This window comes from Heptranchias perlo, chromosome 6, assembly GCF_035084215.1.
Source record: "Heptranchias perlo isolate sHepPer1 chromosome 6, sHepPer1.hap1, whole genome shotgun sequence".
Classification (NCBI taxonomy): Eukaryota; Metazoa; Chordata; class Chondrichthyes; order Hexanchiformes; family Hexanchidae; genus Heptranchias; species Heptranchias perlo.
This window is the reverse complement of record NC_090330.1, coordinates 37,157,554-37,182,278: the sequence shown is the minus strand read 5'-3', so window position 1 is coordinate 37,182,278 and position 24,725 is coordinate 37,157,554. Positions and strand designations below refer to the sequence as shown.

Genomic DNA, 24,725 nt, shown 5'->3' with positions numbered 1-24,725 from the left:
CACTAATAAATCCAATAGGGAATTTAGGAGAAACTTCTTTACTCAGAGTAAGTATGTGGAATGCGCTACCACAAGGAGTAGTTGAAGCAAATAGCATAGACGCATTTAAGGGGAAACTAGAGAAGCACATAAGGGAGAAAGGAATAGAAGGATATGTTGATAGGGTTATACGAAGAGGGTGGGAGGAGACTCAGGTAGAACAAACATAGACCAGTTGAGCCAAATGACCTGTTATGTAGGCTCAATGTAACCCTAAAGTCATTTACAAGAAATTTCAGACTTGATTTTTATCACACCATGACGTCCCATCTCATTCACCTCCTTTCAAGGCTGAAGAATAAGTTTTTTAAATCTCTGTCCCCTGACTGTAGGGATCAGCCTCATAGCACCTCTCTGCAATGCTTCCAACGCTTGCCTCCACTACCCTACCTGGAAGACTGGAATTGAACGTCTGCAACCAGAACATTATACAACCGTAACTCAACATTCTCAGGTTTACACTCTCAAGTATTCTGTTTGCTACTCTGCAATGAACATGCTAAATTTTATCATCCCAGACCTCTTTCTCTCTCCCCTCTAGCTATTTCAACACATGCTGAGTAAGTATGTCCCCAATTATATTCTTCCAATGTGCACTTATCCGCATTGAGCTTCATTTTCATAGTTCAGTCTGTGTGTAAATTTTATCTGGGCCCTTCTGTAGTTCCTTGTCTACTTTATCAGTCTCAAGTGCCGCCTCCCCCCCACTAATTTAGCATCAACAAATCAGTTCAGCCATAAAACCCCAAGGCTTACTCGCAATGTGGAATTAGTCAAGTTTACTGTGCATATTGTGTATAAAATTTACGTACACACTATATCTGCTCCTTTCCAAATGGCAACATGAACTTGTAATTACTGAGCAAATTGAGCAGCTAAATTCTACAAATCATTCCAGAAAACCCTTTATTTTACCATTTTAAGCTTATCTAATACTCATTTTAAAACAAACAGCAAAAGCTACAGTTGTTCCTGTGACATTAACACGTAGAATCATAGTAGGTACAGAATTGGAGGAGGCCATTCAGCCCATCGTGCCTGCTCTTCAATTAGTCCCATTCCCCTGCTCTTTCCCCACAGCCCTGTATTTTTTTTCCCTGCAAGTATTTATCCAATTCCCTTTTGAAAGTTACTATTGAATCTGCTTCCACCACCCTTTCAGGCAGTGCATTCCAGATCATTACAACTCGCTGCGTAAAAAAATTTCTCCTCATGTTGCTTCTGGCTCTTTTGCCGATCACCTTAAATCTGTGTCCTCTGGTTACCTACCCCTCTGTCACTGCAAACAGTTTCTCCTTATTTATTCTATCAAAACCGTTCATGATTTTGAACACCTCTATCAAATCTCCCCTTAACCGTCTCTGTTCCAAGGAGAACAACCCCAGCTTCTCCAGATAACTGAAGTCCCTCATCCCTGGCACCATTCTAGTAAATATCTTCTACATCCTCTCTAAGGCCTTGACATCCTTCCTAAAGTGTGGTGCCCAGAATTGAACACAATATGCCAACTGAGACCTAACCAGTGTTTTATAAACACCTATTATAAGGCCACTATGTGACAAAATCCTAAGACTGAGCTACTTACATGTGATTTTGACCTTTTCTTCCTTCCAGGTGAGCTGGAATTCTGAAGGTCTGTCTTGCTGGATAAAGATAGCTGTCTATATTCTTCTTCCCGTTCTTCTAACTTTCTTTTCTTTGTCTGGCTAAGCGGAGACCTGATTTGACAGGTATTATCTTTCAGAGGTGTGGTACCAGTAGTCCTTGCAATCGCTGCCCTTGATAGAATCATCAGTGTATGTGCAGCCATACTAACACTGTTTTCACTTCCTGCTTCACTTGCCGGGCTGCAGGCTGGTATGTCTGGGGTTGTTGGAGGTGCCATTACTCTAGGTGATGCCTTCTCGTCTCCAAAACCTTTGTTCTGTGGAGTCCGTTGAAAGTCTGAGCAATCATCCGGCCCTTCATGTACATTAGAGCCTGGTGTCCTGGGCACGGGTAAGTCAGCATTACTAGTTTGTTTTGGGGCAGGACTTTGCCTCTGCATGTCTTGCAGCATCTCAGCTGCCTGCTTAGTCAGTGTGCTGGTCAGACTAAAACTGTCGCTTTTATCTGGATTCCTTTTAGAAGCAGTTTCTTGAGAGACTGCAAGAGCAGTGATCCCTTTTTTGAACTCTTGCTGAGATTCAGGAATTTTATTTACGCCATCCTTGTCCGTGATGTCAGTTTTAGAATTAGGTCTCTCACTTTGAGAGCCTTTTTTTTGCATTTGTGTATTCGAAAGATCTGAAGTTTCTCTACTTCTCTGTCTAACCTGGTCCCTGCTTGCCTCATTTTCCTTATTTGCTGTTGCTTTGTGGAATGAATCATAAGATGGGCCAGAAGATGAATTTTTGCTCTTCTCTGATTTCCCTTGTATTTCCCTCCCTTTACTGACCCTTGTATCTGTCCTTTCAGACCTCTCCTTAATCTGGGAACTAAAAGGTCTGTCAGGTTGACTTTTATTATCTGCATGATTTTCCTTTTTATCTTGACTGGTGTTAGACTCCATATTGGGTTGGTTTGATTCTGTGGAAGTTGCATTATCAAAACACAGCACTCGTCTATGGCGCTGAGCTCTCAATTTTGAGCTAGATGCACTGGAAATTGAGCTTGATGCATTGGATATCTCCATTGGGCGCTCTCTTGATTTTCCTACTTGATCCACAGGGACATTCTGGTCTGAATTTCCACCCCTAGAAAACAATGCAAATTGTGTATTATATGTTTCAGCTTTTATCAAGAACAGAACTCAAAGAACAGAATTCAAAGAAGACAGAAATTATTCTGCCTGCTTCACGGGCAGATAAGTAGAATGTGTCAGAAAGGGACAGAGTTTAACAATAATAGTGCATCAGCAATTAAGGTCAAAGCAGGGAAAAATGGTAAAAAATTAAAATTAACGGCGCTTTATCTGAAGGCACGAAGCATTCGTAACAAGATAGACGAATTAATGGCACTAATGGGCACTAGTAGCCATTACAGAGATTTGGTTGCAAGGTGACCAAGGTTGGGAACTAAATATTCCAAGGTACTTAATGTTTCAAAGAGACAGACAAAATGTAAACAGAGTCGGGGGGTAACTCTGATGATAAAGGATAACATAAGGACAATAGAGAGAAACGATCTTGGCTCGGGAGATCAGGAAGTAGGATCAGTATGGGAGGAGATAAGAAATAACAAGGGGCAGAAAACACAGGTGGGAGTAGTTTATAGGCTCCCTAACAGTAGATATACTGTTGGACAGAGTATTAATCAAGAAATAATAGGAGCTTGTAACAAAGGTAATGCAATAATTATGGGGGAATTTAATCTTCGTATAGACTGGACAAATCAAATTGGCAAAGGTAGTTTGGAGGACGAGCTCTTGGAATGTATTCGAGACAGTTTCCTAGAACAATACATTGTGGAACCAACCAGGGAACAGGCTATTTTAGATCTTGTCTTGTGTAATGAGACAGGGTTAATTAGTACTCTCATAGTAAAGGATCCTCTGGGGAAGAGTGATCATAATATGATTGTATTTCACATTGAGTTTGAGAGCAACATACTTAAGTCTGAAACTAGTCTTAAACTTAAATAAAGCCAATTACATAGGTATGAGGAGCGAGCTGGCTAAGGTAGATTGGTAAATTAGATTAAAAGGTATGACGGTAAATAAGCAATGGCAAACATTCAAAGAAATATTTCAAAATTGTCAACAAATATACATTCCATTCAGAAATGAAAACTCCACAGGAAAAGTGTTCCATCCATGGCTAACTAAAGAAGTTAAGGATAGTATTCGATTAAAAGAAGAGGCCTATAATGTTGCCAAGAAGAGCAATAAGCCTGAGGATTGGGAGAGCTTTACAAACCAGCAAAGGATGACCAAAAAATTGATAAAGGGGGAGAAAATAGAATGAGAGTAAACTAGCAAGAAATATAAAAACAGATTGTAAGAGCTTCTACAAGTATGTAAAAAGGAAGAGAGTAGTGAAAGTAAACGTGGGTCCCTTAGAGGCGGAGATAGGAGACATTATAATGGGGAATAAGGAAATGGCAGAGATGTTAAACAAATATTTTGTATCTGTCTTCACAGTGGAAGACAAAAATAACATACCAGTAATAGTGGGGAACCAAGGGTCTAAGGAAAGTGAGGAACTAAATTAATTAAAGTAATTAATATTAGTAAAGAAAAAGTACTAGAGAAATTAATAGGACTAAAAGCCGACAAATTCCCTGAACCTGATGGCCTACCTCCTAGGGTTCTAAAAGAGGTGGCTGCAGAGATAGTGGATGCATTGGTTGTGATCTTCCAAAATTGCCTAGATTCTAGAGCGGTCCCAGTGGATTGGAAGGTAGCAAATGTAACACCACTATTTAAGAAAGGAGGGAGAAAGAAAACAGAGAACTACAGGCCAGTTAGCCTGACATCGGTCGTCGGGAAAATGTTGGAATCCATTATTAAGGAAGTGGTAACAGGGCACTGAGAAAATCATATCGTGATTAGGCAGGGTTAGCATGGTTTTATGAAAGGGAAATAGTGTTTGACACTATTAGAGTTTTTTGAGGATGTAACTAGCAGGGTGGATAAAGGGGAACCAGTGGATGTAATATATTTGGAATTTCAAAAGATATTCGCTAAGGTGCCACATAAAAGGTTGTTACATACTATTAGGGCTCACGGGATTGGGGGTAATATATTAGCATGGATAGAGGATTGATTAACGGACAGAAAACAGAGAGTAGGAATAAACGGGTCATTTTCAGGTCGGCAAGCTGTAACTAGTGGGGTGCCGCAAGGATCAGTGCTTGCACCTCAGCTATTTACAATCTATATTAATGACTTAGATGAAGGGACCGAGTGCAATGTATCCAAATTTGCTGATGATAGAGCTAGGTGGGAAAGTAAGCTGTGAGGAGGACACAAAGAGTCTGCAAAGGGATATAGACAGGTTAAGACAGGGTAGATGCCCTGGCTGGAGAGTCTAAAACTGGAGGGCATAGTCTCAGGATAAGGGGTCGGCCATTCAAGGCTGAGATGAGGAGGAATTTCTTCACTCAGAGGGCTGTGAATCTTTGGAATTCTCTACCCCAAAGGGCTGTGAATGCCAATACATTGAGTATATTCAAGGCACAGATCGATAGATTTTTGGAATCTAAGGGAATCAAGGGTTATGGGGATCGGGCAGGAAGGTCGAGTTGAGGTAGAAGATCAGCCATGATCTTACTGAATGGTGGAACAGGCTCGAGGGGCGGTATGGCCTACTCCTGCTCCTATTTCTTATGTTCTTACAAGGAAGCACTTCATTTCCATTTGTTATTTTCCCAGATGATTTGGGAAAAGAATAATTTTTTTAAAAAAGCTTTTAATGGAAGAGTAAATTTCCGTGAATCTTGCACCCGTTGCTGAGTGGTTGAGAGCAGCACAGGCAGAGGTAAAGTGCAAAGAGAAACTGGGGAAATAAAGTGTGCGTGGACTACATGGTGGTGGCCAATGTTTACAATAAATAGAGTAATTACACAGTGACAGATCAACTGTAATAGTCATACATTCCAAACATCACAATGGGCATGAATAATTCTTCCTTCCCATAATATTCCCTCTTCCCTCTATTGCACATTTAAAGTTGAAATAGAATTTTTCTGACTATGTAAATAATTTGTTTATGGAAGTATGTTTTCCAGGCATTTTGCAGGCAGTTCTAGTAATCATATTTAAAATTGAAACTACAGGTATTAGCTACCCATCCACTTCTATTATTTGTGTTTTCCTATTTTTGTTTAACTGTACTCTTCATCTCTCCTCCTGTTGCTTCCAGCTGGCCAGTAATAGTGCTTTACTACTGTACAGCAGAAACTTTACATAATTCCAGCATTTTAAGTGCTGGTGCACATTTGTAAAATCAAACTTAAAGTGACAATTACTTTTCTTTCATTTAATAAAGGTATCAAATCTCTATTTTCCTTGTAAGCCTCCATACAACCGGTGTCCAAATTGACAATTTGCTCCCAACACCTCACTAGTGAAATTCTGTTTCAGCTTTTGTGGAAAGTGCAACAACGGCCCAAGAACAATATCCTTCACTTTGTGAGTAGATGCCTGACATTCACTTAGCGCCTCTCCGAAGCAGTCAGGGATGATGGATTGAATTATCTGTGCACTCTTTCCCTCCACTACCACTTTTGCCACAGTACAGCAGGTTGGTGCTCCAACACACCGAACATGGGTGCAAAAATAACCTTTGTTCTTGAGAACCAACCACCCCAGCTCTATTGATTTCAATGGACTTCCAATGTACATTATTTTCCCCCAAAGTCTCAATAATTCCAATAGTATGACCGTAGTAATACTGAACCAGAAAGAAATGAGAAAGTTTTCACGCTCAAAAGTGAGGATCTTAACACTGAGGAATGAAACATTTTTAGTTTGAGCACTCAGATAGGGTAGGTCAAGTTCAGCAGAGTTAGGTGCAGAGTAAAACTGCCTTTACAGTATCTTAATAATGTGCCTCGGCCCCAGTCTCAAAATGCACCCCATAATGAATCAGTGTGGTAATTTTTCCATTTCCTACACCAGCTAATTATGGGCCCTCAAAGAGTTTGTTAATTTAGTGCCAAATTGCAGTAGTTTTGTCTTGTACGCCCATACCCATTAGGAACTGATTGAGGCATACAGATGGCATAGGCATCTATGAAGAGGCTTTCAGTTCATTATTCTCGGCTGGGTTTGAACCCTCTTCACAAATGTTATTAAACAGATGAGTTGGATTGGATAGATGGAAATTTCACTTTGATGAATTCGAAGATAAAATTTTGAGCACAAAATTGAAAAGAATAATACCCTCAGTGCTAGAGAAATATATAAACCAAATTTGCTTAATCAAACTGGAAGAGGTCAGATGTTGAAATTAAAAAGAAAAAAAACTGCAAACATGCAAATCTGAAATTAAAATAGATAATGCTAGAAATATGCAGGAGGTCAGTTAGCATCTGTAAAGAGAAAAGGCAGGTAATTGATAGAGTGTGTACCCTTAATTGGGTAGGAAGAAAAAAGCAAAATGGAGGGAGAGGGAGAAAAATCAATAGATATGGCATCAGAGAGGGAGTAAACAGAGTGAAGGACTTGCAAACTGTTAATGATGTAAAAGATCAGAGAGGTAAATGAGAAATTAAAAGGACAAAATAATATGCAAATAGTGTATGATGAAAAGACACAAGAGAAGCTCAAACAATAAAGAGAAAAAGGAAAAAAAAGAAACACTGCAAATGCAGATCTGAAATTAAAATGGAAAATGCTACAAAATCAGTGGGTCTGCAAGTCCTAGGAGAGAAATAAAACACATGAACACAAGTGTTGCTGCCCTTTCTTTCTTCCCAAAACTTTTCAACTCAGCTCAATTCTGCATCTCAGTCAAACTATGTGGTCATGACACTTGAACCATGCAGGAAATTGTTTTTAGTCTCCTGCCACAGAGATCTAGCAAAGGCCACACTAGAGGAAGCCCAGATGAAGGCTATATTTTGAACTGTTCAAGTCCAAACAAAGAGTCCACCCACCCAAACATCACTTCTAAACAATAAAAGTCATATTGAGAAATGTTAACTTTAATAGCATGCAGACTGCAAATGCAGGTCTGAAATTAAAATAGAAAATAGTATCAGAGCCATTTTGGTAATTACCTCTGGGGCTGGGAAGAACTTTGTGTGATTGATGAATCTATTGAAATGAAAGTGCCAATAACAGAAGACTGTCCTAGAAAGCAAGGTAATAGTAATTTCATCAATTCAGTGTATTCCAAAATAACAATTCGATCAAAAATGAGAAAGCAAAACAGCAAATTACTTAGTTTTCACATTTATAGTTCTCCATAAAGGAAGCAATTAATATAGTGAAGACTGAAGATGTACATTACCAAGACACAGAAAACTCTATAGTGGTACTTATTGCAAGAGTCTGCTTTCTGGTGCTACTATTCAGCCATCACAATGTGAGAATTACAAATAACCGTACAACATGCCAGGATACAGAGACGTTTCATAGGTTTTGTTAAAGGAATTAACTGTTAAGATACCATTTGATTGTTTGCTCATGCAAGAGAGCAAGCATGAAAAAAGTGACATTTAAGTAGCTACCTAATCAGTTGTCAAAGAAAAATGTTTTAGTAAATGTAATTCATATCTATTTCATTCCCAAAATACCATAGGATGTGGTAACAGGACATTTAGAAAATAGTATTTGCCAGAGTCAACATGGATTTATGAAAGGGAAATCATGTTTGACAAACCTATTGGAGTTCTTTGAGGATGTAACCAGTAGAATAGATAAGGGGGAACCAGTGAATGTGGTGTATTTGGATTTTCAAAAGGCTTTCGATAAGGTCCCACACACGAGGTTGGTGAACAAAGTTAGAGCACATGGAATTGGGGGTAATATATTGGCATGGATTGAGAATTGGTTAACAGACAGAAAACAGAGAGTAGGAATAAACAGGTCTTTTTCAGGTTGGCAGACTGTGACTAGCGGGGTACCGCAGGGATCGGTGCTTGGGCCCCAGCTATTCACAATCTATATCAACAATTCGGATGAGGGGACCAAATGTATTATTTCCAAGTTTGCTGATGATACAAAACTGGATGGGAATGTGAGTTGTGAGGAGGATGCAAAGAGGCTTCAAGAGGATATAGACAGGCTAAGTGAGTGGGCAAGAACATGGCAAATGGAATATAAGGTGGAAAAAATGTGAAGTTATCCATTTTGGTAGGAAAAACAGAAATGCAGAGTATTTTTTAAATGGTAAGAGAATGGGAAATGTTGATGTTCAAAGGGACCTGGGTGTCCTTGTACATAAGTCACTGAAAGCTAACATGCAAGTACAGCAAGCAATTAGGAAGACAAATGGTATGTTGGCCTTTATTACAAGAGGATGTGAGTACAGGAGTAAAGATGTCTTACTGCAATTATATAGGGCCTTGGTAAGACCGCACCTGGAGTATTGTGTACAATTTTGGTCTCCTTACCCAAGAAAGGATATACTTGCCACAGGAGAAGTGCAATAAAGGTTCACCAGACTGATTTCTGGGATGGTAGGATTGTCGTATGAGGAGAGATTGAGTAGACTAGGTCTGTATTCTCTAGAGTTTAGAAGAACGAGAGGTGATCTCATTGAAACATACAAAATTCTTACAGGGCTCGACGTGGTAGATGCAAGGAGGCTGTTTCCCCTGTCGGGGGAATCTAGAACCAGGGGTCACAGTCTCAGAATAAAGGGTAGGCCATTTAGGACAAAGGTGAGGAAAAATGTCTTCATTCAGAGGGTGGTGAATCTTTGGAATTCTCTAGCCCAGAGGGCTGTGGAGGCTCAGTCATTGAGTACATTCAAAACAGAGATTGATAGATTTCTAGATATTAAAGGCATCAAGGGATATGGGGATGGTGCAGGAAAATGGCATTGAGGTAGATCAGCCATGATCTTGTTGAAAGGTGGAGCAGGCTCGAGGGGCCGGATGGCCTACTCCTGCTCCTATTTCTTATACCAACCTGTGTTTAAGGTGCTTGGTTGAACGGCTAATTGCGGTAGTTTCCTTGAAATAGGAAGTTTGCTGAACCTGCTACATTTTTTGCCAAGCGAAGACGATACCGGCATACGGAGAACCTGCTTGAAATAAATAGAAAATTGCATAACAGGTACAATGGCTCCTTCTGTGCTGTATCATTCTATAGGTACTGGAAGTGGAGACTGGCCTAGATATATTACACCTTCAGGATGGCAAAGAGTTATTCTTATCCCCTATAAAAGTTCTTGTGTGCCATGCACCCACACTGTCCCAGAGATGAGTCGCAAACTTGCTCCCAGACTTCCACCAATGCTGTTCTACATGACAGGCTCCAAAGAGATGCACACCAGTAGCCTGGGGGATGACTTGCACTTTCCCTCCCTCCCTCCCTCTCCCCCTCCCCCTCCCTCCCTGCACGTGCCTCCCCATTACATGGCCAAGATCAGCAATACACTGTAAGGAATTACAAACGTGAATCCAAGTCCTTTGGTATGGTGCTGATAACAAAATTTAGCCTTTGTATTTAACAGAAAATACTTCGTTTCCAGTTCAAGCATGATCAGTCAGAATATGTTCCATTACTTGAACCAATGGCAACGATGGAGTAGAGAGAGAATCTAAACATTTTGTGCATAGGCTATTAATAATGAATGCTCATATTCTAACTTGCACAAAGTGCCATTCACCCATCACTCCTATACTCACATTGGCTCCCGGTTCACCAACTCCTCGATTTTAAAATTCTCATCCCTGTGTCCAAATCCCTCCACGGCTTCGCCCCACCCAAGCTCTGTAACCTCCTCCAGCCCTACAACCCTCCGAGAACTCTGCATTCCTCCAACTCAGGCCTCTTGTGCATCCTCCACTTCCCTCGCCCCACCACTGGCGGCCGTGGCTTCAGCCGTCTAGGCTCCCAAGCTCTGGAATTCCCTCCCCAAACCTCTCCGCCTCTCCCCTCCTTTAAGATGTTCCTTAAAACCCACCTCTTTGACCCCACCTGTCCTAATGTCTCCTTATTTGGCTTGGTGTCAATTTTTGTCTGATTATGCTCCCGTGAAGCGCTTGGGATGTTTTACTACGTTAAAACTTGTTATATGAATGCAAGTTGCTGTTGCAAAACAATCACCTTTCTTCTCAGGTATTAAAGCTGGGAAAATAAACTGTTACAACAATATACAAGATTGGATCAATCAGGAAATGGAATACCTACAAATGGCTGTTGAGGCACAGAATGTAACATAATGTAAATTGGAACTGGTATAATAGGCCAAATAGCCTCTCTCTATGCTGTAACTTCTAATGTTCTGTGGTATAATGTGACACAGAATCAATCAAGTTCTTATAGTCCCAGATCCATATACAACCATCCTTTCAATAAAAGCAGCATGTCCTCAAAGTCACAGATTTCGTACTCCAATACAGGCACACACAGAGTACATCTGAACTTACCTGTTGCGGTGACGCTGTGGATGAAGCTCCACTACTCAGACCCATTATTGAAACAGGAATCATTCCCATCATTCCTTGCAGCACTGGCTGAACAGGGGACGTGATAATAAAAGTTGACCCTGAAAAATGTAACACATTTCAACTGTCAGTAGCAGAATGAGCTAGAAATTCCCCAAGGAAAAAGTTACTGTCATATACTGAACTACTACGCTCAACAGAGGCCAGATATCACTCAATTTGGGGCGGGGGGGGGGGGGGGAGTGGTGGGAGAGAAGAAAAATAACAGATGGAAGATCATCTCGGGTTACTTTGTTGCTCCTCTTCATTGGAGGAACAGGAGTCAAGGTCGCTCACCTGTCTGTCCTCTCTCATAAGGAATAGTGAGGGAAGGAAATTAAGTATATACTTGAGTCAACATTAATCTTCACTAAACATGGCACCCTGAGAAAAGGGAATGGCATTCAGCCACACAGTCAAGAAAAGCCCAGGCTCAATCTATTTTCTGTAATGTATTAGTTGAAACGTCGGGTTCAGTATCTGTTCTGTGCCGAGTTAGCTGCCAGGACAGTAGTTTGGGTATTATTGTAAGAGCAAGTGAAAACGATCAGAGTGGAAACTGCAGGAAAAAAAACTTCAATTAATGTCTCATCTACCTGCTCCATTAATTATACTATCTTTCATCATTTGCCTTTGCATGAGCTGTTTATGATACCAGCTATGTAACAAACCTTAACTGGGTGTCCAATATGATATTACTTCATAAAGTTGGGTAGTACTATATACTAATGGAAAAAATAAAAGTTGGCAACGTCACAATGATAATTCTCCATGAAGTTATAAAATTTGGCGATGCACAAATTTTGTTAATTGTAAATTTTTGACACAGGTTTACAATACAAACTCAATCTCGAGTAGAGTCTCATCACCTGTACCAATACCTTGCGAAAAACTTGAAGGTACAGGCTGTCCCATGGTAAAAACAGTGCTTGTCCTTGGAGGTGTTGATAAAGCTTGAGGAACTGATGTCGATATAGTTGCAGAAGCAGAGCTGCTCGGTAGCATCAAGACATTTGTAGAATTCCCTCGGTGGTCCAAAATGAATGTGTTACTATTATTTGGTTCATCTCCTTTTCTCAAAGGTTGTCCTGCAGAATCCTGCACACAAGTTGCTATCAGGACACTGCTGGATTGCCCAAACATGGTAGCAGCAGGCAATAGTTGAATAAGCCCGGTGTCTTTTGATAGGCTAATTGGATTTTGTGTAGACAACAGAGCACCATCAGTCTGAGGTATAGTAACTGTCACGTTATTAGAGGTAACGCTTTGTGTAGGTACAGCTTCAACTTCAGCTGGTGCAACATTCTGCTTACTGCTTTCAGGCTCCTCTGCCATTCCTAAACTATTTATAGCACTTTCTGTTTCTTCAGTACTTACACACTCGTTGCGGCTAGAGATGGTTTCTGTAACAGCTGCATTGCTGCTACTTGGTAAAGGTTGGGTTGATCCTTTGCCTTTTAAGGGTGTACCACCTGGAGAGGACAATATAATTGTCGGTACATTTTCATTTGTAATACTGGACACGGCATTACTTAATTCTGTATCTGATGAAGACTGTTTGGGATCATCACTAATGATTATCTTGAGTGTTACTATATTTGCGGGATCTACCTCCATAGTGCTGGAAGGTTCAGCATTTGAAACTTTGGAAGTGGAGATAACATCAGACTTTGCAGAAGTGGTAGGGAGGGGTGACTTAGACACCATGGTAGTTGAAATACTTTCTGCTGCAAGATTCAGGCCTGAAGTAACAAAGCTCAGTTGTAGGGATGCAGTCTTAACCTCAGAGCTTGACTTAGAAGAAGATACAGAGGAAGAAACCAGTTCTGTTCGGTCAGGCAACTCCACTTCAGCAGAAACGATGCAAGTTTCTGTTTCACCAGATTTAAGGGAGTTCACTGAACTAGAGCTTACAGCGGAATTATTTGATGCTTCAGGGACACTAGAAACAAGGGCTTGAGATTCCAGTGTATTGGTTAAAGAAGGGCTTCTAGAAATTCCAGGTATGTCCACAACTGTTTGCTGATCTGGCATTGCTGTAACAGAAGAGTTATCAGAATCAACTGGAGAAGGCTTTCTTCCCTCCAGAGAAGCAGGGACACACTCAGAACTTTTCTGCGCTTCAAAAGTTGACTGAAGCAATGCTTCAGAACGATTTGAAGGTGGTACATTACAAACTACAGTTGCAGTCTCACTATTTGCATTAATATCACAGACAGTTTTGATTGCTACCTCTTCAAGTTCATGTTGACTCGTAACTGCTTTTGACTCATTAGCATAAAATGAAGACTTATCGTTAGCTTCTGCAGCAAACCCATTTTGACATGTCAATTTGGATAGTGATTCTGTTTTCTCATTGTGATTAGTTAACTCTTCAATACCCATAGGGCCCTCACTGAGCTTCTGTTGTACAAGTGGAGACAGTTCTGCCGTTTCATGATAAATGGATGGTGACTGGGCTTCAATCTCCATTTCAGCAACATCCCCAACTCCTTGAGACTCTGACACAACTAAAGTAGTTGTGTTATTAACAGCAACAGATGAAGGAATGTCAGATACAGAACTGGCTTCTCCAGTGGTCCAATGGCTACATTTGGATGCCTGGATGCTGGAAATCTGACTAACTGTTGAAAGCATTGATTTGTTTACATCAGCTGTACTGAAGGTTGGAAGAATCTGATTTTCTTTTTTTTTGGATTTTGTAGTGGAATTTGATTCCGGTGATATTTTATTTTTTTGTATTGTGCCATCAGCTTTGCTTTTCTTTTTATAATCACTTGAGGCTTTCTCAGAGACTGTTGACGGTAAGGACACTACATTACCTAGGAAATAAACAGAATCAAATAATTTGTAAGCCTAGTACAAAGCACATTACAAATAGTTTGCACTTTATTGAATACAATTAAGGAATTATCTATTGAAGTTAATGCATTTGTTATGAATTTATGGTACAGATCCATGTACCTGTATTCGACCGTAGAAATTAGTAAACAGAAAACTACCAACTCACCCAATTCCTCTGTTTGAAAGGTGTTAAACGTGTCACTGAAAGCCGAACTTGCATTATTTTCTATTATTTCCAAGTCTTCTTGACTAGACTGTCCATGATCACTATCTTCACTCCTTTTAGATTTACCTAAATTAAACAGATAAAGCACAAATATTCTGAACTATAAAAAAACAAACTCTAGATGTACAACATTTAATCCTGATTAACAATATACTGATTTCAAAACAAAAATATACAATTTTTTCATCAGTTATCACCTTGGGAAAAAAATCTCCAATACCAGAAGTTAAAATAGAGTAAAAGGGAATGTGCAAAACACACAGAACATCTGCACAAGCATTTTTAAATCTAATATTTTCATGCTCAATTACAACTGCAGCCCTCAAAAGAATTAATGACAAATTACCTGTTATATGTATTTTAAATTCTATTTGGTGAATTCCTGCACTCATCAAGATGAGGAATATTGAACTGGAGAACTTTTCCAAGGTGCTCAATTAATGCCAGGCCTATTTCAGAATAAAGCTCTGTCCACCCTGCCTGGGATGCTTTCTACTGTTTGAACTACTCAAGGATTTGCTACCTCTCACTAGGCCTCCAGCAGCATATGCCAGTACATTGGTTTCTATTCTTAAAATCTGAACTGAAATCTGGTAGAGCAACTTATTAGCTCTTACAGCAGAATGTTATACGGATGTCACTGCACAAAACCGCTCTCTATATATTGGAGTTGTCTGGTTATATTGAAGAAATGCCATAACTCTTTTTGTCCTACAATGTATTTTACATTTATATCCTTGAAGCACCTTCTTACAAATTTCAAACTGGATTCTTATAGTTGCCATTTATTGGCTACAATGAGAAGTTGTATTTCTTTTCACAAAGACTTATATCAAGTCCAAGAGAACCTCATCTGCTCAGATCAAGTCCAACATCTATAAATCTTTAATGACGACCAAATACAAGGCCACCCACTATATAAGCATAAATAAAAAGTGTACACTTTCTGATGGTGTTCAGTACAAACCATAATCAAAGAGATCAAACAGAGCCTGAAATGCTGGGTCTGACTCAGTCTGCTCCAAGATATCCTGGATAGCTTCATCAGTCATATGGACTTCATCCTACGAAAAATAAAATGGACATTTTATTTTAAGCTTTCAGTCATACAGCTTCATTTAGTTAAAGGAGCTAACACGGTCAAGATTGTGGACATTTTTGGTGCCTTCAGGAACACCTTGCCAGCCTGAAAAAATTAAATTGTTCATATGATGGCAGTCAAAAAAGCATTTAAAGAAATATTTTTAAATAAACAAATATATTTTTTCCCTTGCCCATTTTTAAAAATAGTTTTCCTCTCCTCCCTTTCTACTTTCACACCATTCCCCATTTGTGTATAAATGTTTCTCAGCACAAAAATCAAAACCTAGCTGAGTTGAGACTCCAACATTCGTGCAGGCTGGATGCTCTATCTACTAATTCTGAAGAACTATGATACTGAAGTAACATTACAGATGTTCATCAGCTGAGTCCCGTTCATTCCAACATTTCTGTAGATGTAAACTAACAGAAAACATTTCATAAACTATATTGGAATATAGATTTCAGTATTTTAAATCATTAGATTTTTTAAAAGCTAAATGTGGTTTCCAATGAGCTATGAAAGCTTTCTTATATTTATACAAATATAGCAACAGCATAGTTACTACTTTTTCTCCAAACACATCATCTCCACTATATCTACTGAAAGGTCTTGCAAGTATTGTCCCATATTTAGATTTGTAGGCATGAAGCCACATCTAGCGCACTATCATAACTTCTTGGTATCACCCACTGGTCTGCTCTTTTGGGTCAATTAAACTAACTTGAATATGTTGAAAAAAAAATTCAAGAGCATCCATTCAATGCTAACAAATTCAGCAAAACAAAGTACCACATTTAATGATACAAGTGTACAAAGTTACAAGTTGCATAAAATAGTTAGGTGGTATACCACTCAAATATTAAATAAGTGTTACCCCAAGGCCTAGAATTTCATCAATGGACTGATCCGGTAAAGAAGTACTACTGTCCGGTGGCTTTGAAGGGTGTCCAGTACTAGTCTCGCTATAATAAGAAAAAAGATGTTGGATGTAACACATAAATTTGAGAAGTTTTACATGATGTGCAATTGAAGCTACTGTTGAGTTTATCCGCCCAGTTTAGCAAAGTCCGACCCACATTTAATTCAATTATATGGTTTTGGCTGAAATGTTCCGATGAACATAAAGCTACAAACTGAATTTACATAACCAAAGCATTTTTTTAACATACTGTACTACATCATATTGTGGTATAGTGCAGTGCGATGTCATTTTCACATCGTTCACCTGACGAAGGAGGAAGCCTCCGAAAGCTTGTGAATTTAAAATAAAATTGCTGGACTATAACTTGGTGTTGTAAAATTGTATATAAAAATCAATCAACATGTCCATAGAAAATGGTAAAATCTGTAGACATCACTACAGAAAGCATTAATGCCGTGTATTAGTTAACTTGTCACGTCAGCCATTTAAGAAGTGAAAACCCAGCAGCGAATTGGGGGAAAAAAGCACTTCACTCCAAATTTGGCATCATCAGCAAATTTGACCACTTTGCACTGAATTTCTGAGCCATTTATATAAATGGCGAACAGTAGCGGTCCCAACACTGAGCCCCAGGACACCCCACTCAGTACTTCACCCCTCCACAATGCTTCAGAGTAGTTGTTTTCTACCCGTCAAACTATTTCTCATCAATTCTCAGTGTTTAGCCTGAATCCTCACAGCTCTGAAATTCAATACTAGCCTTCGATGTGGAACTTTGTCAAATGCTTGTTGGAAGCAGAGGTACATTATATTGTAGGGCTTTCCACAGGTTGCTTGGGTTGTCACTTTCTCAAAGAAGTCAGAGGTTGGTCAGGCAGTTCTTCCCCTCACAGATCCATGTTACCGCTGTTTACTACGTTACTACTGTACCGATAAACCTCAAGTTTACTCCCGATACTCAATTCCATTACTTTACATGGAATGGAAGTGAGACTAATGGCTCTGTAACGGCCAACACCTGATTTGTTGCCCTTTTTGAATATGAAAACATATTTGAATATTAGTTTGTTTCCAATCAACTGGTACCTCCCCCGTGTCCAGTAACTCCCTCCTAATTATTGTCAATACCTCACAAACATCCTCCCTAGTCTCTTTCAGCAGCGTGGGATACATAACATTTATCCCCACCTTAGTTTTCAGCCCTTTAAGACTGTTTAGGCTTCCATCTAACCTATATCAAAGTGGGGAGGGCATGCGGCTTAAGTCTACCCTCGTCAATACTTGGAGGAAGTAATCACTCATAATATTAAATATCTTGTGTTCATCCACTTTTTAAATTGTATTTACATCTTTTATGCTTTTTACCTCTATGGGATCCCAGGCCTTATAAATAGAGGCACAGAGTATGAAAGTAGAAAGATAATGCTACAACCTATTCAAATCATTGAGTGACCCGCTGCTTGAAGTTTTGAGTGTCTTACTTTGGGAGAAAGGTCATGGCCATGGAGAAGGTGCAGAAGAGATTTCCTAAGATAGTATCAGGGATGAGAGGCTTCAGTTAGGAGACTAAAGAGGAGATTGGATAGAGGTGCTCTGATGAGGTAAATCAAGAGAAACTATTTCCACTCGTCAGTGAAATCAGTATGTAGAGAGCATAAACTTAAGATTTTCACCAAAATGAAAAAAGAGAATGGTCAGAAGAATTTACTTATTTTGACACAGAATTGTTAGGACATGGAATGCCGTACCAGAAAAAGTGGTAGCAGAATCCACAATAGCCTTTGAAAGGGAAGCGGAAAACAATTTGAAAAAGATTTGTTTTAAATATAAAGTATTAACGCTCTTTCAGAAACCTGGAATAGGCATGATGAACTGAATGGCCTCATGTGCTGTAAAATTCGATGATCCCAACACAAAATTAATTACTTCAGTTTTAACATTCAACAATCCATCCTTTACATATTCATTCCAAACAAATTTAACATGCCCTTTTAATCAAGGTTTCAGGATGGTAAAGATTTCAAGGTATATTATTTCAGGCAGTTTTAATTCAGTTGGAAATGACAGGAAATCTACAACAGTGTTCATAATTTTACACTAATTGGTCAATCTCATTCAAAAAAGGGCACAAGTATGGGTAGTATGGAAGGTAGAAATGGCACATTGACAAAATTATACAACATCACTAAAAAAAAATGCCAGCTTGTTGCACAGCTCCGGTCTCCATATTATAAAAAGGATATAGAGGCATTAGAGAGGGTGTAAAAAAGATTCACAAGGATGACACCAGAAATATCCTTATCAGGAAAAGCTGAATAGGTTGGGAATCTTTTCTCTTAAAAAAAGGCTGAGGGGTGGCTTGATAGAGGTCTTTAATATAATGACATGGTTTGATTGGGTTGAAATAGAGAAAATGTTTCCACTTGTGGGGGAGACCAGGACTTGGGCCATAAATATAAGATAGTCACTAATAAATCCAATAGGGAACTCAGGAGAAACTTCCTTACCCAAAGAGCGGTAAGAATGTGGAACGTGCTACCACAAGGAGTAGTTGAGGCAAATAAGGGGAAGCTAGATAAGCACGAGGGAGAAAGGAATAGAGGGTATCCTGATAGGGTTAGACGAAGTAGTGAGGGAGGAGGCTCGTGTGGAGCATAAACGCCGGTATAGACCAGTTGGGCCGAATTGCCTGTTCCTATGCTGTAGTTTTGATGTAACTCGATGTAATAAAAGATTTACATTACCTGAACATAACTTTATTAATGTTTTCTGCAAGTTTTTCTAGTAGAGATCGGTCTTTCAAGATTTTCTCCCTGGCATTTTCAATTACTCTTTGCTGCAAACAAAAACGAGACTACAAATCCATTCTTAATTAACATTCTATACAGTCCTATTTAAAAGAACCAGCTGACTAAACCCATTTATAGATTGCATATATAATCTAAACAAGAAAAAATTGTTTTAATTCTTAACCAAGAATACAGCAAAATTCCTTAAGTAATTACACCAGGTTTGGGTGGGGCATTTTACAAGCCCATGACTGAAAATGAACCTCATATCTACTTTTTCCTTCAGTCAATTTTCCTCCCCATATCAATGACTGGCTTGTTCTGGGCTACAGCTTCATAGGTGCCAGTATCCCCTTGGTACCTCACCCAAATGGCCATTTTACTATGGAGGAAGGGGGGGTGGCGGGGGGGGGGGGAAAAAGAGCTCAATCCTGTTCTCATCTGGCATCAAATATACATAGGTAGCAAGGGTCTTGGGATGAGGGTGTCACTGGAAAGGTCAGCATTTATTGTCCATCCCTAGTTGCCTTGAGCAGTGGTGGGCCTTGTTCTACAACTCAGTGGCTTGCTAGGCCACTTCAGAGGATATTTGAGTCAACCATGTTGGTACGGTCACACATAAGCCAGACCAGATAAGATCAGCAGGGTTCCTTCCCTAATGGATAGTAGTGACCCAGTTGGGTTTTTATGACAATCCGACAGCTTCATGGTGACTTTTACTGATACCAACTTTTTATTTCCCGTTGTGATTAGATGCAGGAACCTAAGCTGACTCCCCCTCCCTAGCCTGGGATCACTAAGGCCACCTGTCCTCTTCACAGCTGTACTGACTGAAACCAAGGAACAGCACAAGTCAGGGTCTGAACCATAGACTCTTGCTCCATATGGTTCAGTACCATATTATTCAATGCATTTACTCACTAAGCTATCAGGAGAAGCCAATAATCTAATGTTAACCATTTCAGTAATGTTATTTTTCAGTTCAAAAATGCTACCAACTGTCTTGAGGAGCTTAGCATAAAGTAAAAGAGACAGGCAGCATTTAACTTACAAAATTATCTTTATGTTTACACAATTTAACTCAAACCCAGTAAAAAGAATAAACTTGAGACTCCTCTACCAGTTATTAACTCCTCCAACCTTCCCTTGGGAGGACAGGACAGCCCAGACCACAAACAGCTCCTCAAGACCCATCAATGTCATCCTGTAGGAGATGGTAATGGATGGAATTTCCTCCTCTGCAGTTCTTTGTTCTGTCCTGTTAATCTAACTGACGATTCTTGCTCTAGCTCGCCAGCTGGGAGCCTTCTGTTGTATCTGCCTGGCTGCATCACCTCCCAGTTTTGGATAAGCAGAATTATATTAAGCAAAGCAGGCTTTTGACTGAATTTTGGACACTTGTCTAGTCTGGTACAAATAACACTTACTGGAAAAATTTCGACTTGGCTTTCTTCCACTTCATTCTCCACACTTCTAGAAGTTGAATTCTGTCCTGATACAAACCCACTTCTTTTGCGAGGAGAATCACTAAAATCAAAAACAAGAAATAAAATCTTTTACGAAGTCATTAATATAGTTCAAATGTACATGATATCAAAATTGTAAAGAAATGCAGGTTTCTTTAATGTAGGATAGAATGGCATTAATTCACATGGCAAAGTTAACAATTCCAGCCAATACCACATGCTGTTGTTCACTGGTACTCTGGGGGTCTGGAACACAGTTGTGATTTTTAGGTGCTAACCTGGCATGTTCCTTGGAAGAGCAATGATTAGGTACAGCCTGTGGGAAGTAATCTGTGACAAACATGAAGCAGCTCTGTCTTCCTGTCTTGTACTTGTCGGTAGCTTTCCCTTCAAACCAAGCATAACCAGGCTGCTTGGTGATGGCCGTGAAAGGAGAGCCAGCACACAATATTCAAATATATACAGACATGGCAATTGGTTCAGCTAATGGATAATGACAATGACAAATGCAGACATCAAAGAGAAAACGAGGATGGTTGGCAAGAGGAGACTGGGGATGTCTGGTGCAGTTGAATTAAGAGGGAAGATCTGAATGGCTGAGTAGGTGAGATTAGGAGTCTCGCTGTCTTTTAGAGGACTGGGGGAAGAGGACAATGGAGGCCATTTGCTGCTTTCCTATTTGCATCTCACATCCCTTGCACTATGTCTGATCAACATCACCCACCCCACTCACTCTTTTTTCTGCCCTCCCCACCCCTCCCATTTACCACCTCTTCCCCACCCCTCATGTCCCCCACCTTGCCTTCTCTGCACCCCTGTACCCTTTCACTTCACTTCACTTCACTTCACTTCAAAATCATTCCTTACCGAATCCATCACCCTGTTCACTGCTCCAATCTATCTCCTACCCTTCTCCTCACACCATCATTCCCACTATCCTCCTGTTGCCCATCCTCTCTTCCTATGAAGCGAGAAAAGTCAGAGAAACAGGAATGGGCAGGGCCCCATCAAAAATGTTTTTAAATGTTAAAAGAATAAAATAAACTTACCTGAAGATTGTAAATACTTGAGCTGATCCCCACAGCTCCAAATAGGCTGGAGATGAAACTAGGTTGTAAATAGGCACCAGCCTTGAAGACCAAGAGCTGGATATTATGCTGGCCCCCACACCAGACGTGGGTGAGAAATTCTTGGGAAGATGCTCTGTTGGCTACCAATGCTCTCAGCCGGGATTTTCTGCCAGAAATGACGGGGACGTAGAATAAATCCACCCTAATTTAGGCGGGTGTATTCTAATGACAGGAATATGCCATCTGATACATTTATGCTTTAATAGCACTGGGTGCTAGGAATACTAGCACATTACTAGCATTTGGGGTTGTTATGGCAATAGAAAATGGGCCACTTTAAATTCTTCATGGTCACTTTAGCCTACATTGTTGGCAAACAAGCTACACTGTAGCAGGTGCAAGAGGCCTTTGCAGTAGTTTTCCATTCATTCCCCCACCCCAGGAGAACTGCCAACAGAAGTGGGAATCCCACTGGAAGCCCTCTGACAATACTTGAAATGCCTGAACCCCAGAAAATTGGCTCCGCTGCATTGGAACTCTGTCAAAGCAGAAAACACGTCCGAAGGATCAAATCGGGCGTAAGTAAAATGAATAGAAAGCAACATAAAAAATATGCAGAAAAGTATAACAGAAAAACATGACACGAGTGCGACAGAGAAAATGTAAAATGTTAAAGGAAGTGTTTTACTACAGGAAGTCCATGAGGCGAGAGGCTGCTAACATACAAGAACTTGCATTTATATAGTGCCTTTAATGTAGTAAAACGTCCCAAGACGCTTCACAGGAGTGTTACCAAACAAAATTGCTGAAGGCACAGCCGCCAATGGTGGTACGATTAAAATTGGGAAAAAGCAAGAGGCCAGAATTGGAGGAGCGCAGAGATCTCAGAAAGTTGTAGGGCTGGAGGAGGTTACAGAGGAGGCGTGAGGCCATGGAGGGATTTGAAAACAAGGATGAGAATTTTAAAATCAAGATGTTGCCAGATCAGGTGCCAATGTCGGTTAGCGAACACAGGGTTGATAGATGAACAGGAGTTGGTGCAAGTTAGGATATGGACAACAGAGTTTTGGATGAGCTCAAGTTTATGGAGGGTGGAAGATGGAAGGCCCGCCAAGAGAGAATTAGAATAGTCAAGTCTAGAGATAACAAAGGCGTGGATGAGGGTTTCAACAGCAGATGACCTGAGGCAGGGGCGGAGACGGGCGATGTTACGAAGGTGGGAGTAGGTGGTCTTATTGATGGAGTGGATACGTGGTCAGAAGCTCATCTCAGGGTCAAATAGAAAGCCAAGGTTGCGAGCAGTCTGATTCAGCCTCAGACAATGGCCAGGCGAGGGAATGGAGTTTGCGGCAGGGACCGAAGACAGTGACTTCGGTCTTCCCTATATTTAGTTGGAGGAAATTTCTGCTCATCCAGGATGGATGTTGGACAAGAAGCGTGACAAATCAGAGACAGTGGAGGGGTCGTGAGAGGTCGTGGTGAGCCAGAGCCGGGTGTCGTAAGGTTCCAGACGCACACTGACATCGTGTTTTCGGATGATATTGCCGAGGGGCAGCATGTAGATGAGAAATAGGTAGCGGCCAAGGATAAATCCTAGGGGGACTCCAGAGGTAATGGCACAGGAGTGGGAAGAGAAGCTATTGCAGGTGATTCTCTGGCTACGACTGGATAGATAAGAATGGAACCAGGCAAGGACATATTAAATATATTCTCAATAAGGTAGCCAAACTTTGAAGTGTATGAGTGAAAGCACAAAAAGGAGATATTGTGTATAATAAAACTGCATTACGTTTATATCAATTTTACAAGGATAGCTTAGTGCTTTGTAATTTTGGTCTGGTTATTTTTACACAAGTAAAATTTTAAAAAATGATTGTAATAGTTGTGAAATAGTGCATTTCACCCTAACAGAATCTGACAGAAACAAACAAGTGCATTTGAAATGGGTCTACACCATCTGACACTACAATCACAACAGCTCTCCCAGTGATCAATACTATATTTCTAGCAGACTAGTATATTAACAGCAGTGTGCTTGCATTTTCAATTTGCGGTACACTCCGAACAGTAGTGAGGCTTTCCATGGGTTACATATTTTGCCTCACTTAGGCCTATGGGTATACCACAATAGCAATGATCAGACACTACATGAATTCACATCAGTATGTTGTTAGAGTCTTTTTGGCCAAATCACATCTCAGAACCTGAAACCAATCTCTGTAGCAACAACAACCAATCACATTGTACCAAAAAAAATTCTATGGCATACAGCTGCCATGACAGTTCCTCACCAGTCACAATGTTTACCCCTAAAAATAAACTTTCAGTAATTCACGAAAGTAAAAGAATCAAATGTACCCATCCCATGAAAATCACCCCCACCAAGATCAACAGCCTCGATGTTGGGTACAATCCTGCCGCTGGTAGGCAACACTGCATCCTGTAATCTAGGATCCAACCTAATGATGGCACATAAAGAAGAACGCATGTACGATAGACCAAAGCCACCGTCTCTCCTTGCCCTCCAGTATTAGCTCCGATTGCTCACGCTTTCTTGCTCACTCCCTCCCATGGTTCTCCACTTGGTGCTGGCTTTAACTGCTCTCCGTTTGCAGTCCAGAGGTGCAGCAGGCCTGCTCCCAAGAGGAGAGTAATAAAAAGAAAAACAGAAAGGGGGAAGCAGCAAAGAGAAATAGTGCAGCAGAGATATGACAGATTAAGAGTGAAACGCACAAAGGCAGAAAGAAAACGAGGGGGTGAAGAGAAAAAAGTACACAACAGAAAGAGAGACAGAGCATGCACGCGAGGGAGCATGCCGAGAAACAGAAAACATGCATGGAAGACAGAAGGAGAATGCAATCCTAAAACAGTGGTAGAATTCCAGAAATATCCTGTAATTACATAATAAAAATGGAATTAGACTTATTCAGTCACTATAAACCTATGGTCCTAATTATAATCAGACAGAATCACAGAATACGATCCCCAAATCACCATAAAATTCCTAGAATCCATTGTAATTGGGAGAGACAGATAGCACTAGAATAAGAAATAGTACAGTATTAGGTGGGATCAGACTAAAAGGGAACACGAGAAGGTCTAGGATAGGTTTAGAGTGCACGTATGTAAACGCACGAAGCGTGGTAAATATGGTAGGCGAGCTGCAGGTGCAAATAGCCACATGGGAATATGATGTAGTG

General features: G+C 40.3%; 1 protein-coding gene across 4 annotated transcripts in view; it reads right to left on the bottom strand.

Annotated features, from left to right (window-relative positions):
* The window catches only part of npat (nuclear protein, ataxia-telangiectasia locus), a 43,896-nt gene that overhangs the window by 5,446 nt on the left and 13,725 nt on the right, over positions 1-24,725 (bottom strand). Inside the window, exons 8-17 of one of the 4 annotated variants that reach the window (XM_067986124.1) lie at positions 20,417-20,516; positions 18,945-19,036; positions 16,153-16,240; positions 15,162-15,258; positions 14,135-14,260; positions 11,994-13,946; positions 11,068-11,186; positions 9,602-9,719; positions 7,744-7,816; positions 1,625-2,774 (exon numbers count right to left, since the gene is read on the bottom strand). In XM_067986124.1, coding sequence (XP_067842225.1) covers positions 1,625-2,774; positions 7,744-7,816; positions 9,602-9,719; positions 11,068-11,186; positions 11,994-13,946; positions 14,135-14,260; positions 15,162-15,258; positions 16,153-16,240; positions 18,945-19,036; positions 20,417-20,516 — 3,916 coding nt within the window. The remainder of the gene's footprint in view (positions 1-1,624; positions 2,775-7,743; positions 7,817-9,601; positions 9,720-11,067; positions 11,187-11,993; positions 13,947-14,134; positions 14,261-15,161; positions 15,259-16,152; positions 16,241-18,944; positions 19,037-20,416; positions 20,517-24,725) is intronic. The other 3 variants (XM_067986125.1, XM_067986126.1, XM_067986127.1) reach the window with 3 other exon arrangements.